The 13,438-nt window shown below is 55.7% G+C and overlaps 1 protein-coding gene across 3 annotated transcripts; it reads right to left on the reverse strand.

Annotated features, from left to right (window-relative positions):
• Positions 1–49: 49 nt before the first annotated feature.
• On the reverse strand, positions 50–13,397 carry CPSF4 (cleavage and polyadenylation specific factor 4). 3 transcript variants are annotated; one of them, XM_004774942.3, is made up of 8 exons: positions 13,111–13,397; positions 10,509–10,559; positions 8,728–8,880; positions 6,551–6,646; positions 5,863–5,956; positions 4,720–4,792; positions 3,040–3,132; positions 50–260 (listed from the first exon to the last, which is right to left on the reverse strand). In XM_004774942.3, the coding sequence occupies exons 1-8, from the start codon at positions 13,211–13,213 to the stop codon at positions 192–194; spliced, it is 732 nt and encodes a 243-aa protein (XP_004774999.1). In that variant the 5' UTR covers positions 13,214–13,397; the 3' UTR covers positions 50–191. The 3 variants fall into 3 exon arrangements, with proteins under 3 accessions (XP_004774999.1, XP_004774998.1, XP_004774997.1); XM_004774941.3 differs by having other exon boundaries at positions 3,040–3,135; XM_004774940.3 differs by having other exon boundaries at positions 3,040–3,210.
• Between the last annotated feature and the right edge of the window lie 41 nt (positions 13,398–13,438).

Below are 13,438 nucleotides of genomic sequence, written 5' to 3' on the forward strand. Positions count from 1 at the left end.
CAGCAAAGTGATAAGGAAAGTGACAGACGTAGCCCCTCAGAACGAGAACCCCAGCGTGCCTGTCTGCCAGCCCGAGCCAGCGCTGCACAAACACTGGCGTTAAACAGTTCGACGCACGCTCCCAGCGAGGGCCCAGAGTGGTTCCCGGCAGCGGGGCCCTCTGGGCTGCTCTGAGCTGGCTCCAGCTGCTGTCACTGTCCACTGAGAAAGGCCAAGTGCCCTTTGGTGCATCTGTTGGCGTAGTGTCCTTTCTCGCCACACTGGGAACAGCAGGGAGGGAGGGAGGAGACAGAAAAAAACCACCATTTTCAAATGTAATTTTCAAGTAAGGTTGCACCCACCGAACACCAGGTTAGGGATGGGACTCTGAAATTCTCAGTGGCACAGACTTTCATTCAAACACGAAGGAGAAGGAGCTCCAGAGTACAGTGGCCCAGAAGCTGCAGCAGCTCGGCAGATGGACGAACAGCTGCGAGCCAGAGGCTGACGTGAGAGCATGCAGCGGGGGAGCTCCTGCAGGCCGGGCCCGTGTCCACACAGGCCTGTCCACGGAAGGTCTCACGGTGGGCGGCAGGACGGTGAGAATCCCGTGGCACCAGAGTTCCCCCACCTGCCTGGGTACCAAGCCCCTCTGTGTGGCTGGCCCGTCACTTACCTTTCTGAGGCACTGTTCTGGAGACAGGAGACAACAACGTGAGAGAAGCCACCAGGCTCCTCCCCCCAACTTGGGGACTCATTGTCATGGACACAGGGCTGCTGCACCCAGTTTTCCCTCCTGGCTCTTGCACACTTGCCCAAGCTACCCCCAGGCGGGTTTGTTACAGGATCAGAGAGACGGGACAATGGTTAGACTTGGGCAAACGGACCCAGAGCATCACTTCAAAAATCCAGCACTGATTCCGACTCGCCCCGGCGGATTATCCAGGCCCTTCCTTTGCTTCTCTCTTCGTTCATTCAGAAAGCGGAAGGGATTTAAAACGTTGGACGGCAGCCTCAAGCACTGAACAGAGGGTCGGGAGGAGACAGGTGGGGGCACCCACTCTGCACTAACCCACCCAGGGCCCTCGCAGTCCTGGCTTCCTCGGCTTGGAACGCTGGGCTCTACCCGGTCCCAGCGCAGATCTCCTGCCTGCTCTGTCTCCTGACCCCACAGGCCCCGTGTTCTCAAGGTTGCCTGATCTGTAGGTGTGACACTGTGGCTGAGTGGCCCGTGGAGCCGCCAGCTGGCCCTTCCCACCAGTGAGAGAAGCAGAGGGGACGAACCAGGCCCCTGCTCACAGCACCTGGCGTGTCCATCGGCCTCCAGAGCTGATCCTGGAGAACCCAGGATTCCCACGAGGTGCCTGTAAAGTGTGTGTGGTGAGAAGAGGTAGTAGGTTCTAGCTCCACCTAAGTTCAGGATGTAGGAGAACCTGTTGCAGAGTCCCGGGACGAGAGGGGCCGAGGGCCAGGATGCCAGCGACACTGCCTCGAACACCTGCACGTCCTCGTACTGGGTAGTGACTGGTCGGAGGCACAACCCCTTTTTGTACTCCCCTCACCTGGTGGGACTCAGACTCAGACTTCTGCAGCCTTTAGTGGTTTGGGGCCCCTGCCGTCCCCTCCCCACGGAACACAGCCCCCCTCCCACCCAGGAAAGAGCGCTAACACTCTGTTTCAGCAGGGCTGGTCCAGAGCAGGGGCTCGGTGAGTGTCTCGTGTCTGTGGGAGTGGCTCAGCCTTCCTGGAGGGAAAGTTCTAGGACCAATTTAAGCTAAGCATACGTCTCCGGACTTGGACCTTCTACTTGTAGGCATGGATGCCGCTATGAGGCAAGAGCTCACAGACCTCTATGTGTCAGATTCAGCACTGGTTTTAGCAGCAGAAACTAAACTGCTACCAGCAGAGGACTGGCAAATTGCAGTTCTGTTAAGGCACCAGTGAGACAGATCAGATTTACATTTTCCGACAGAATGATCCACAACGTATTATCGAGAAAAAAAAAAAAAAAAGACTTTGGGACATTCTGTATCCCAGGGCCCTATTTATATTAAAATGGACTTTCCTTGCCCTTGTGTGAATATAAAAGTTTGCCACAGCAGCTCTCCACGTGGGATGTGAAGGAACACCGAAACCCAAAGACTGTGAGGACACAGCCCGCGGGAGCAAGCGGCTGGCTCAGGAAAGCGGGGAACGGGGACAACCCTGCTCCCAACGTTCCTGTGTCATCTAAACGTTTCTACCCGAAAGGTAACTTTGTATTTTGTCTAATAATCCCCACATCTGAAGTTCTTCTGGCCTAGTTCTGTTATCAGTTGTTTCTGCTGACTTCCCTCAGTGGTGGCTGTTTCCTTCTAGGTTTTGTGATTTTTAATTACGAACTCATTCTTCAGGACTTTAGCTGTGGGAATTACATGTGATTGCGTTGAGAATAAATTTCCTTGCAGAGCCAGGCACCAGGGGCCCCCATGTGGGGCTGTTTCAGATTGGAAAAGTCAGTTTCTGGCTTTCTAGTCCTCACTGGGGTGTGAATACGGCCCCGAGCTCATGAAGGTTCCCCTGGTGACTGTAAACTCTCAAGGCACTGACCTCCACCTTTCCATCCGGAGCTAAGAATGAGACGGTTTCAAATAGGTTTTTAAAAAGTTCACCCATTCCGAGGGTGTGTGTGTGTGTGTGTGTATTGGTGGGAGGAGTGCTTTTCTGTGTGGGCTTAAAGCTTTGTCCCCTTCCCTTGGGGACGCCCTGCAGGATGTGAGGACATCCAGAGGCTTCAGGGCTCACTCCCTTCCCAGGCACTTGTGCTTCTACTTTATTCCCAGCCTCCCTTTCCGACAAGCTCCGTCCTGTCATCAGCAGCGAATGAACGTGTGAAATGAAGGTTGTGATCATTCACTTGGCCTTGGTGCCTCGTGGAAGGAAGCAGGATGGTCTCTAGCGCACCAGAGTAGCCCATTTTCACTCTAACGGTCCAGAAACAACGATGGTATCCTTTTTCAAAATGAACTCTATGGGAAATGAGGGAACGGCCTCGCCCCACCCCCCAGCCCTGGGACTCACCTTGTAACAGGTGACCTGCTCCAGTGGCCGGGGTCCCCGGTTGCCCGCGCTGCTGTTCTGACTCTGCATGACCCCGATGACCTGCGGGGCTCTCTGCTGATTGGGAGAAGAGTTCTGACTCGTTAACTGGATCAGGGAGGACGACCTTTGTAACGGCGGATTGTTACTTTGCTGGAAAGAGTTACACAACACGGTTTTACTGCGGAAACCACGTGCACGCAGACGACCAATGGGGACAGGAAGAAAGAGGGCGGGATTGCGCCCGCGTGACCAGCAGGAAGAAGGGGCTTCCATGGCGGCCCTGCTCAGGAGAGCGGGCAGAAAAGAAACATCTGGTGATGATGGCAGGAGCCGCTGCCCGAAAAACACCATGCAGACACACAAGAACGAAAAATAAAAGTAGAAAACAAAACACCAAAGAGACGAGGAGGTCTCTGGGGCAGCAGGGCGAGGGCATGAGCAGGCCTTACTTTTGTTTCTGAGGTTCTAGCTTCAGGTCAGGATGAACGCTTGGTTCAGCCAGATGTTTAGCAGCCTACACGGCGAGCAACAGTCACAGAAAAACAGTTGGAGGCTGACGTGCTGACCTGCGGTCTAGGGGCTGAGAGGGCCCTCCACTAGGGAGTCATGTGAGCAAGGGGACAGGGGCTCCTGGGGTGGGGACTGGATGGCTAGGCCACCTCCCAACCAAGAGGGTTCCTGGCTCTGGACCTCGTAAATTCAGGAGCAGTGAGCTAGAAACCCCCGGTTGTCACGGCTGTTTCCACACTCAGGAATTCCTGGCTTTGCGATGGGTTCTATTTGAGTCATCCCACAACCGCCTGAGGGCAGGAGTCCCCGCAAGGAGTCTGGCCGGCCCCGCGCCTTCCTGACTTAGCCTTCCTGACTTAGCCTGTAGCACGCAAGGATGGACAGGGCTCTGGCAGTGGGCTCAGAGGTCAACCAAGTCAAAGGTAAGAATTCAAGATCAGTAGACAGGTTTACTCAGCCTGTGGAGACCCTGCTTAGCGTACCCGAACAGCCTGTCTTCTGGGCCCCCAACCCTCCACTCCCATAACCAAACCCAGGGTGCCCTTCGTTTTGGTCGGGGGTGGGCGCTGCAGATTCCCATTTGTCTCTGGCATCTCTTCCTTTTATGCTTGAGAGGATCACCTCATTGTGGGGTCGTGGGACCCCCTTGTCTAGGAAGGTGGAGCCAGCTGGTCCTCCATCCCTGCTCCCAGCCCGCCCTCCCTGCCAGGAACCTCCACACGGGGCAGCAAGGACACTGGCACGGGCGGGAGGACCGGTCAGCCCCAGGTCAGCTCGCAGGTGGCTCCTGCTCGGCTGTGGGACCTCAAGTGAGGCCCCCCTCAAGGACTTTGTTTCCCTGTTGATAAAGGGAAGGGCTGGAACCTGAAGCAAGAGCAGCAGACCCATAGCGCTCATGCTGCCCTCCACTCTGGCTCCCGGGGGGGCGCCGCACGGCCACTCGCCAGGCCAGAAGGGAAGAGAAGCCCAGGGAGCATTGGGCTCTCGCAGACAGCCCTCCACCTCTAGAGGGGGATGCAAAGTTTTCTGCTGGAACTCAGGGTGACTCCCCTCCTGTCCCACCTCCGCCCCTGTCTCTCACATGTCGCCGGCCGGGTGGGTGGCCGACTGCGTGCCAGGGCAGGCACCGCTGGGGCCGGGGCACGGTACCTTTGTCGGAGGCTGCGTCTGCTGTGGCAGTGGGGGCTGCTCGGTGGTTCCCATCGGCAGTTCAAATCGAGGGCTGGTCACCCCGCAGCCAGAGGGTATGAGGACAAGGGGAGGAGAAGAGGGGATGAGAGAGGCGCCAGGCCAGGCACTGTTCTCAAACTCTGGCTCTGGGAAATCACAGGCAGCCTCTCTGCCCAGACACCGGGCAAGCCTGGACGCGGGGTGGGTGCTGGCTCTCTGCTCTGTCCCTGAAGCCTTGGGAAAGAGGCGAAAAGTATGCACTTGCCCGGACTCAGACCCAGCTCTGCTCATACCTATAGCCGTGGGACCTGCAGCAAGTGCTGCCCTCCCACAACATGCACCCCTTTCCCGAGGGTCTAGCTCAGCTGCCAGACCACCTCTAGCAGGACATGCTCCCTGGCTCTCGCCTCGGGAGTGGGACCAAGTGTGCGGCACCCACCCACCTGCCCACGTGTGGTAGTGACCGGGCACCTATGCTTCTGTGCAAGGTTTCAGTGGGGTGGATGGAAGCAGCCCGGGGACTGGGGGACGCCACTGTTCTGCAGTCCCCGGATTAGTCCGACTCCATAGTCACCCCAGGTGACAGATGTGCGTGAAGGCCCATGAGAGGAGCTATGAGCCCTGCTGGGCAAGGAGAACCCAGCTTCAGGTGCCAGCCCTACCGCCATGAGGCCCTGGCCAGTGGCTGAGCCCTGAGCCTCGGTGTTCTCAGGTGTGAAATGGGGACATTCTCTATTCGATTCACACACACACTTGTGAAGAGCTATCTGAACTAGTGTACATGGAACCTCGAGGTTATGGCCTCCACAGAGGAGGCCCCCAAACTGAAGTCTCCTTCCTTTAGGGTCCAGGTTCTTAACCAGAGGTCCCTAACTGACATGCAAGACATGAGCTTTCCTGGACCACGGACACCAGCTTTCTTCAGATCTAGGACCCAGGAACGGTTAAGTGCTGGCCTACGAGGCAGAGCCACCTCTGAGCTCAGGGAGCAGTAGTGGCCCCCATCCCAGGCCCAGTTGTGACACCGGCAGTGATCAAAGGCCAGGTGGACACAGGAAAGATCTAGAGGGCAGCAGGGCCTGGGGCAGGAGCAGGGTGGGAGAAGAGGGTCTGGCTACTCACTGCATGAATTTACACGAGGGCCCCTCCGGGCAGAATCCCACGAGGTAATTCACACAGATGACTCTCCGTGTGTGCCGGTGCCTGCAGAGGGGACCTGTGGAGCCAAGTGTCCAGGACATTCAGACGCCCTGCTTCGGGGGATGCCCTCGTGCCCCTGGGCCAGTCAGAGCCCTGCCCACACCACTGCCTGGGGTGCAGAGAACGAGAGCAAGGCCCCAGCTGCGGGCTCTGCCGCGTATCCATTCACGGGGGTAGCAGGCAGGGCCCACGACCTCTTCAATGCTAGTTTCCTTATAGAAAATACGGGAGAGGGACGCCTGGGTGACTCGGTTGGACGACTGCTTTCGGCTCAGGTCATGGTCCCGGAGTCCCGGGATCGAGTCCTGCATCGGGCTCCCAGCTCCATGGGGAGTCTGCTTCTCCCTCTGACCTTCTCCTCACTCATGCTCTCTCTCACTGCTTCTCTCTCAAATAAATAAATAAAATCTTAAAAAAAAAAAAAGAAAAAGAAAAAGAAAATACAGGAGAGAAGACCGTCCACGCAGGAGGTCTGGGAGGCTCAGGTGACCTGAGGGTGTAAAAAAGCCTCACTAGCCCCAGACGGAACAGGTGGGACAGGCAGAGGGTCGTGTGAGCATAGGAAGAGAGGACTGGCCTCCTGTTGGGGGCCCGGTCACCCGCCACCTACCATGCTTGCAGAAGCCACGGTCGTACCAAGGGCAGTCCTTGATCTTGGACTCGGGGTCGATGTGCAGGAAGGGGCACTCCTTGTTGCTGCACTCCCCTGCAGGGAAAACCAGGTACACATCCAGCGGGGCAGCTCGGCAACAGGGGACTCAAACCCCCCTCAGCTTTTCTCAAGGCTGTGACCTGCTGTGTGGCAGAGGGTCAGGTGCTTCTCATGTCCCCTCCTGGCCTGACAAGCCCTGAGCCCCAGGGCAGTGTCACAGAGCCTTAGTCTCCTGACCTATACGGGGACTGTGTACATGATTTGTACATGGTGCTTCCCTCTCACGTGTCCACACTGCCTTGAGGGTCAGGGACCCAGAGCCGGGCACAGGGTACACACTCCTCAAATAATTCATGGCTCTACCCCTTACCTAAGTGGGGTATCCTGGGCACTGGGGGAGCCCCAAATGCGCAAAGGCATTCCTGAGTCCAGGAAATGACCGGTCTATTCTGATCAGCCCTTCGCATCTACGAGCCGGGACAGGGGAAAGGTCTGAGAATTCTGCTTCTTTCAGGACAAAAGTAGGGAAGACTTGGGAACTCGAGGCTGGATCCCTGGGGTTGAGTGCGATGGAGACTTTGTGGCGACAGCTCGTCTCAGGAGCAACTGACCCATCCCCAAGCTTGCCCTCCCCGACCCATGTTACACATGAAAGGCCAATCTGATCTCCGTTGGTCAGAGAGAATGCACGCACTCCTTCCCAGACATACCAGAAACCGCTGTGAGGTGCAGCCCACCCCTCCCCAGGCTCCCCCCTCCCCGGCCATGCCGGCTCCCCACCCGTGCCGCCACCTGGCCAGCCCCTTCTTCGCCTTCCGATCCTAGCTCTGCTCTCACCTCCTCATACAGGCCTTCCCTGACCCTTCAGCCTCAAGGACACAATGGTCCAATGGTCCTCGTGTGGTCCCATCGCCGTCTAGCCCCTTGAGAGCACGTCCTGCAATAATCTCCATCTTTGTCTCACTGGTGTCAGTGGCCTCTTTCCCTGGGCCACTAGGGCAAAAGCACCACGGGACAAGGACTAGGTCTGTCCTGTTTACTAGGATCCTCACTTGTGTCCCAGGTGAGAGGAGCTGCAGACAGTACCTGCGCACCTGGCGAGGTTCTGTCGGGGGGCGCACCTGAGGCATCAGGGGGGCTGCGGCGCCCAGCAGGAATGAAGGAACCCAGACCAGGCTGCAGAGGTGCCCTGAAATGTCTGTCCAGGAGGGCTGGTTCCTGCCTTTGGGTCCAGATGGGAGATGGCTCCCATGGAAGGGGATGCCCCCTTCCCGTGCTGATTCCAGTATGGGTGAGGCAGGGTTGGGAAGCCTGGGTCCTATTTCTGACCCTCTGTGCTCTAACTTCACAGCTTAAGCTACCTCTACAAAAAAAGCCACAACTGTCTTTAATAACCTGGTGGGCCACCCCTGTTGGGCTGCTGGAATTAGCAACCGTGCGGCATGCCCAGCACCACCCAACCCACCGCGGGGAGCAGAGCAGACGTCCGACCTCCTGCCAGACCCCAGCACAGGGCCAGCATCGCAGAGCCAAAGCCCACCCTCATCCTGACCAACAGGGCTGCTTTCTGTGTAACCTGGCCCCCAGCAGAGAGCCAGGGGTTCAAGTGCCACCAGGGAGCATAACAGCTCTGCTGAGCCCTGGCCCACCCCAGCTTTTCTTCGCAGTCCGCTCAGGACAGGAAAGGGCACTCATGTTCTCTACACGGGGATTGAAGCGATCTCAAGGTGAGGAGTGGAGCTCTTTGCCACCAGGAGACAGCCCCCCGCTTACAAACTATTACCTGGGATCACTTTCCCAGAGAGAAGGAACCAACTGAAGCCCTGGGGACAAGGAGTCGCCATGCTGGAAGCGGCAGTTGATTTAGAGGAAAAGGCCACTGGGAGCAGAAAGGCAGCCTCCAGCCAGCTGCACTGCGCACTCACTTGCTACATGACCCTGCACGGTCGCCCAAACTCCCCAAAGTACTGGAAACTAGCGGGCCAGCTGAACTTGGTGGGCACGGCCTAAGGTTCTGAGGCCAGAAAGCTGGGAGATGGCAGAAAATGCGGGTACCCGAGCAGCTGCTTCTCCCCTCTGGGCCTCAGATCTGCGTGAAGCCTCCCCGGGGCTCCCAAAGCCGGGCATCTGCTCACCAAACTTGGAGTAGAAGTAGCACTCAGGCATCTTGGTCATGTCATACTCGTGCAGGAACTCACACTGGTCCCCCTTCTTGCACAGTCCTCGCAGCCAGTGTTTGCACACGACGGTCTTCTCACCGCTGATGTGGCGGAAGGGACACATGCCCCCTGCCGAGGAAGATGGGGTGCCATGAGGAGGGCGGGGCCTGCATCCCACACATCCCTCCAGTACCCGAGAGCAACATGTCCTGGAAGGTAGTGGATACCTCTTGGCGGAAGGCTATGTGATTTCAGGCAGCACCGAGCCACACATCTCAAGTTTTAGTACTTAGTTTACGTCCGTGTGTTTTGAAAAGACCTAACTAAAGCATCGAATCACGATTTCACAGACATCTCTAAGGGTGGTGGGGGAATGAGCTTATTTCTTAACTGAATTATAGTTCTAATGATATACGTAGACATGGCAAAAAAATATAGGGGTAGTAAAGGAAAGGCTGAGGTTTGTGAAACACAACCCTTTATAAGAAACAAGGTGGGGTGCCTGGGTGGCTCCCTGGGTTAAGCCTGGACTCCAAGCCGGTTTCACCTCTAGTTGTGAGTGCCCACTTAGCAACCAAGAATTAAGAAAGAAAATCAACCTTGGAACTGAAGAAACGCATTGTACACAAACTGGGGGAGGTCTCCCTTCTGTAGCAGGACCTGAGCGATCAGCCGCCAGCTGGGACAGAGCCATACCCTTGGAAACTCCTATTTCTAACTTGTGGCTTGGCAGGACCACTGGGAAGGCCCAACCGGAATGAGGCTGTGACTGGGAAAGAGCTAGACCAGCCTCTTCTAACGGAACTTTGCAGGGATGTTCTTGTATCTATGCCGTCCAATATGGCAGTCCCGGGCCACATGTGTTAACTAACTAGGAGCCACGTGTGGCCAGTGGCTCCTAGTTAGTAAACACAGAGAGAGCTGCAGTGCCCTGTGTTAAGGACAGCTGTCTGATAGAAGGTGGCGGGTTAGAAGGCAGAATTACCAAGTCCAGGCATGGGAAGAAGACCAGGGGTCCAGTGGGAGACGAGAGTCTAACTAGACAGCCCGGATCAACCTGGCTGATCTACCCAGCACGTCTACTGTTTCTGTAGTAAGTGACTGGGTTATAGAACCAAACTTGCCGAAAGCATCCATTAAAACCATTCCCTTGCTCTAATTCTGTGTTCCTTACTCACTGATAAAAATTTAGTTTCCAAATAAATTTGCCTACAGGAAGAAAAATGCCCAGACCTATACTGGCACTTAAGGTCCCAGCAAGCAATCTGTCTCTTTCTGAATTAGTAGATAGTCTGGTTCCAGGAGCCCCTGTTGGAGTCTGGTTAGTATGAACAAGGCTCCCCAGGACAGACTACTGCTGGGTTTTCGATGACATGATAAAAGGATAATGAGCTTGTACAGACTGTAGAAGCAAAAAGGCTTCTACTGGCTCAGCCACTCGCTAACTTTGCAATCTTGAAAAGTTCCTGAACACCTCAGTGCCCGGCCCTTCTGACCATGTCACAGGTCAGCTTATGGCCACAGGCTAAGTGAGGTGAGGAGGCAGACTCAGAGTGAGGTTCCGCCCTGTGTTGTAGGTTTCAGGCAGAATATCCCCTCATGTTCCTTGCCTGTGAAGTGCAGTAATTTCATCTAGGGACACAGCTAGTCTTTAGAAAGCAATGTAAGCCAGAGGCCGGCTGGCCTAAGAGTCTGCTAGGAGACAGGGTGGTAGAAAGCACCTTAGGATGAACGTTGGAGAGTCAGGGGTTTCTTACCTTTGCCACAGGCAGCTTTCAAAAAGAATTCACAGACAGCAGCCCCTGACTCTGCAGAAGGAAAGGAGAGGCGTCAAACAAAGTGAGGTGTGCCTGAGGACAGCTGAAGACACGGGGAGGGGACCCTTCTTGCCTTTGACCCATGAAGGGTTCAGGGTCTGGCAAACAAAACAAAACAAAACAAAACAAACAAAAAACAAGGCCTGGCAAACACCAAACAATGCTGCTCATTTCAGACACTCACTGCAAAGTGAGACACCAATGTTGAGACCAGTCACTCTGAGATCCTCCTCTAAGCGAGATGCTTTCAAGGAGTTAGGAGTGGGTGTGGGAAGGATGGGGCACAAATTCACAGAAGTTAAGCACCCCCAGTTCGAACTCGGATTTTCCAGAGGGCTAACTCACAGGCCCTTTAACATGAGGCAAAAGGAGGGAATGAGCTCACAGGAGGCACAAACAATCCAATGGGGACTATGAGGCGGGAACAAGCTCCAGAGAAGGGGTGGGCCTCAGAGGAGATGCTACTCCGGAGGGAAGAGCATAATGGAAGGCACAAAGGCACTCCGGCTGCCCGGCTGCCCGCGATCTAGTTCATAGTGGTGCAATACCAACACAATTATTAAAGGTACAGTCTCTGCTTCCCCAGAGGCAGCCATGGTGTCTGTTAGTGACTCCAGGGGGTAAGCCTTCAAAACGAGCCCAGGAATTCACTCGCCATGGCTGCTAGAATAAACCGTCCATGGCTTCAGTTTTCTCTACCAGCCGGCATGTCAGAGTTGCTGAAAATCCACTAACAGCGTCTTGGAAAGCCACTTTCATACCTTGCTTTGCTAATTTGCGAGATTCCCGAGATTCCCGGAAGCAGGCAGATTTGGCTAGGACAGACTTAAGGCTGTCAAGGGGGTATCACCATTTGCATCTCAAAAAGCTTAAGGCAAAAAGTTGTCACTTATTTGCATTTCAAAAAGTTGAAAAAGCTTTACATTAAGAAAAGCATCATAGAATATTTCTGGGCTCTTCTCAGAGGCTAACAGTTGCTTCATTCCTTGAAGCCAGAAGGGCACAGTCCTGGGGCCTGGGTCTCAGGCAGACAGGTTAAGAGTATGCCTTCAGGGGAGAACTGACACTTCTCCCAATCTAAGATAACAATGAAGTGCTGCGACAAAGGAGAAAAAATTGTGGCCTCCCAGGGCTTTAACGCACTGAAGTGGCTTGTGGGCAGAGTGCTGAGGGTGACTATCAAGTCTGAGGTCCAAACTAGGGCAGCACCTGTGGCCAGGCATGTCCTTCAGCCTCTTCAGAACAGGTATGTAGACCCCTCGCTACTCACCTGCCCTCACAACTCAAGTATGTGCGGTCCCAGGCTGGAGAGAAGTGGGTGGGAAGGAGTTGCCTTACTGGATGGTTTCATGGCCTCAGGCTAATGCCATCAACACAGGGAAAGACCACATGGGCAAAGGTGGTCGTGCACACAAAGGCAGAAAGTGATCACATGTGTCCACTGGTCAGCAGCCACTTGGAAGATGTGTATTGTAGAGATGCAGGTTGTGTGGGTATAAAATAAGGTTGCCAGAAGTATGTTTCAGGGGTAGAAGCAGTATCTTACAAAGAAGCATCAGCATGAGTCGGACAACTCAGGTCACGTGTTTTTCATGAGCAATGTGGCCACTTGAGGGGAATGAGGCTACAGGGAGGCTCCTCCAGGCCACGGAGCCGTGGGAGAACAGGGCCTCTGGCAGTTATGGGACACGGCACAGGGAACTGCAGACTGAACCAGTCAAGAACACTGGAGAGCTCACCTGGCTCCACCACGTACCTAGTTGCCACCGACTTGTCTTTGGCATGTCCCTTCCCCGCCCAGGCCTCAGATGCCCCATCTGTGCACTGAACCCAAGGGCCTCTAAGCTTTAATGTTACAACATTAGATTCCAAGTATGTCCAGAAAGGAGAGAAGAAAACTGCTAGTTTATTTTAAAGCACTAGACAGCACCTAAGTTGGGGGTGGGGGAGCTACCATCTGAAGGTGGAGAATGAAGGGAGCTTAAGCAGCTGCTCAGGTGTGATGAATGGCCTGAACTGGGGTCCAGAGGAAAAGTGAGGGATTAGGCTCCCAGGAGTGCACATCCTACAAAGGAGCTTGAGAGTCTAACCTAGAATCTCCCACAGAGAGGGACAGTGGGCCTTCCTCCAGTAAGACTCTTCCAAGCGCCTAGTTTTGATGAAAGCAAGGAGAGGGTGCTCAAAGTGTGTGTGTGGGGGGGGGGGGCGGTGGTGCTGGAGGTGGAGAGAAGGAATACCTAACTATTTTCTTTTAGTTAGGGGAGGGAAGTAATTTCCGATCCGGGACACCAGCTTTCATTCAAGACTTATATGAACAGCCAGACCTCCTGAAGACTGTATTAGAATAGTCCCAGGGGTTCAGAGCTTGGAGAAAGGGGGACTCCCGAGTCTGAATGGGGGAAGGAGGGTCCCAGGATAGGCGAGGAGTTCCAGGACCGATGGGGAGAAGGTCCCAGGACCCAGGGAGAGGGCGTCCCGAACCGAGGGGGAGGGGTCCCGGGGCCGAGTCGGTCGCGCCCCTCGCCCGCGGCCCCGCGCTCACTGTCCATGCCGGGGAAGGGCAGCGGCTGTGCCCCGAGCTGCTGCTCCACTGCGATCTCCAAGTCGAACTTGATGTGGTCCACGCTGGCGATGATTTCCTGCATGGCGGCGGCGGCGGCCACACCGGCCCGACTACTCCTCAGGTCCCTCGCCGCCCTCGCACCTCTACCCGCCACCGGCCCCGCCGCACACGGTCCTCCGCCTCGCCTTGCCTCGCCGCCGCCGCCCGAAGGATGCCGGGAGCTCCCGGAGCCCGCGCCGGCCTTTGGCTTGTCCAGACCCGGCCAACAGAGCCGGGAGTACGGGACGCTTCGCTAGGCCAGGCTAGC

The sequence above is a fragment of the Mustela putorius genome, unplaced genomic scaffold, assembly GCF_011764305.1.
Source record: "Mustela putorius furo isolate JIRA1106 unplaced genomic scaffold, ASM1176430v1.1 tig00000139_pilon_pilon_pilon, whole genome shotgun sequence".
In the NCBI taxonomy this organism is placed as follows: Eukaryota; Metazoa; Chordata; class Mammalia; order Carnivora; family Mustelidae; genus Mustela; species Mustela putorius.

What these genes read in the sequence shown, in the direction of transcription:
- CPSF4 (XM_004774940.3), bottom strand. Translation starts at nt 13,213, where the DNA reads ATGCAGGAAATCATCGCCAGCGTGGACCACATCAAGTTCGACTTGGAG. An exon ending in CTACTTCTACTCCAAGTTTG is followed by an intron (nt 6,647 to 8,727) that starts GTGAGCAGATGC and finishes TTTTCCCTGCAG; the next exon opens with GGGAGTGCAGCAACAAGGAG. An exon ending in AGACGCAGCCTCCGACAAAG is followed by an intron (nt 3,211 to 4,719) that starts GTACCGTGCCCC and finishes AACTCTTTCCAG; the next exon opens with CAAAGTAACAATCCGCCGTT.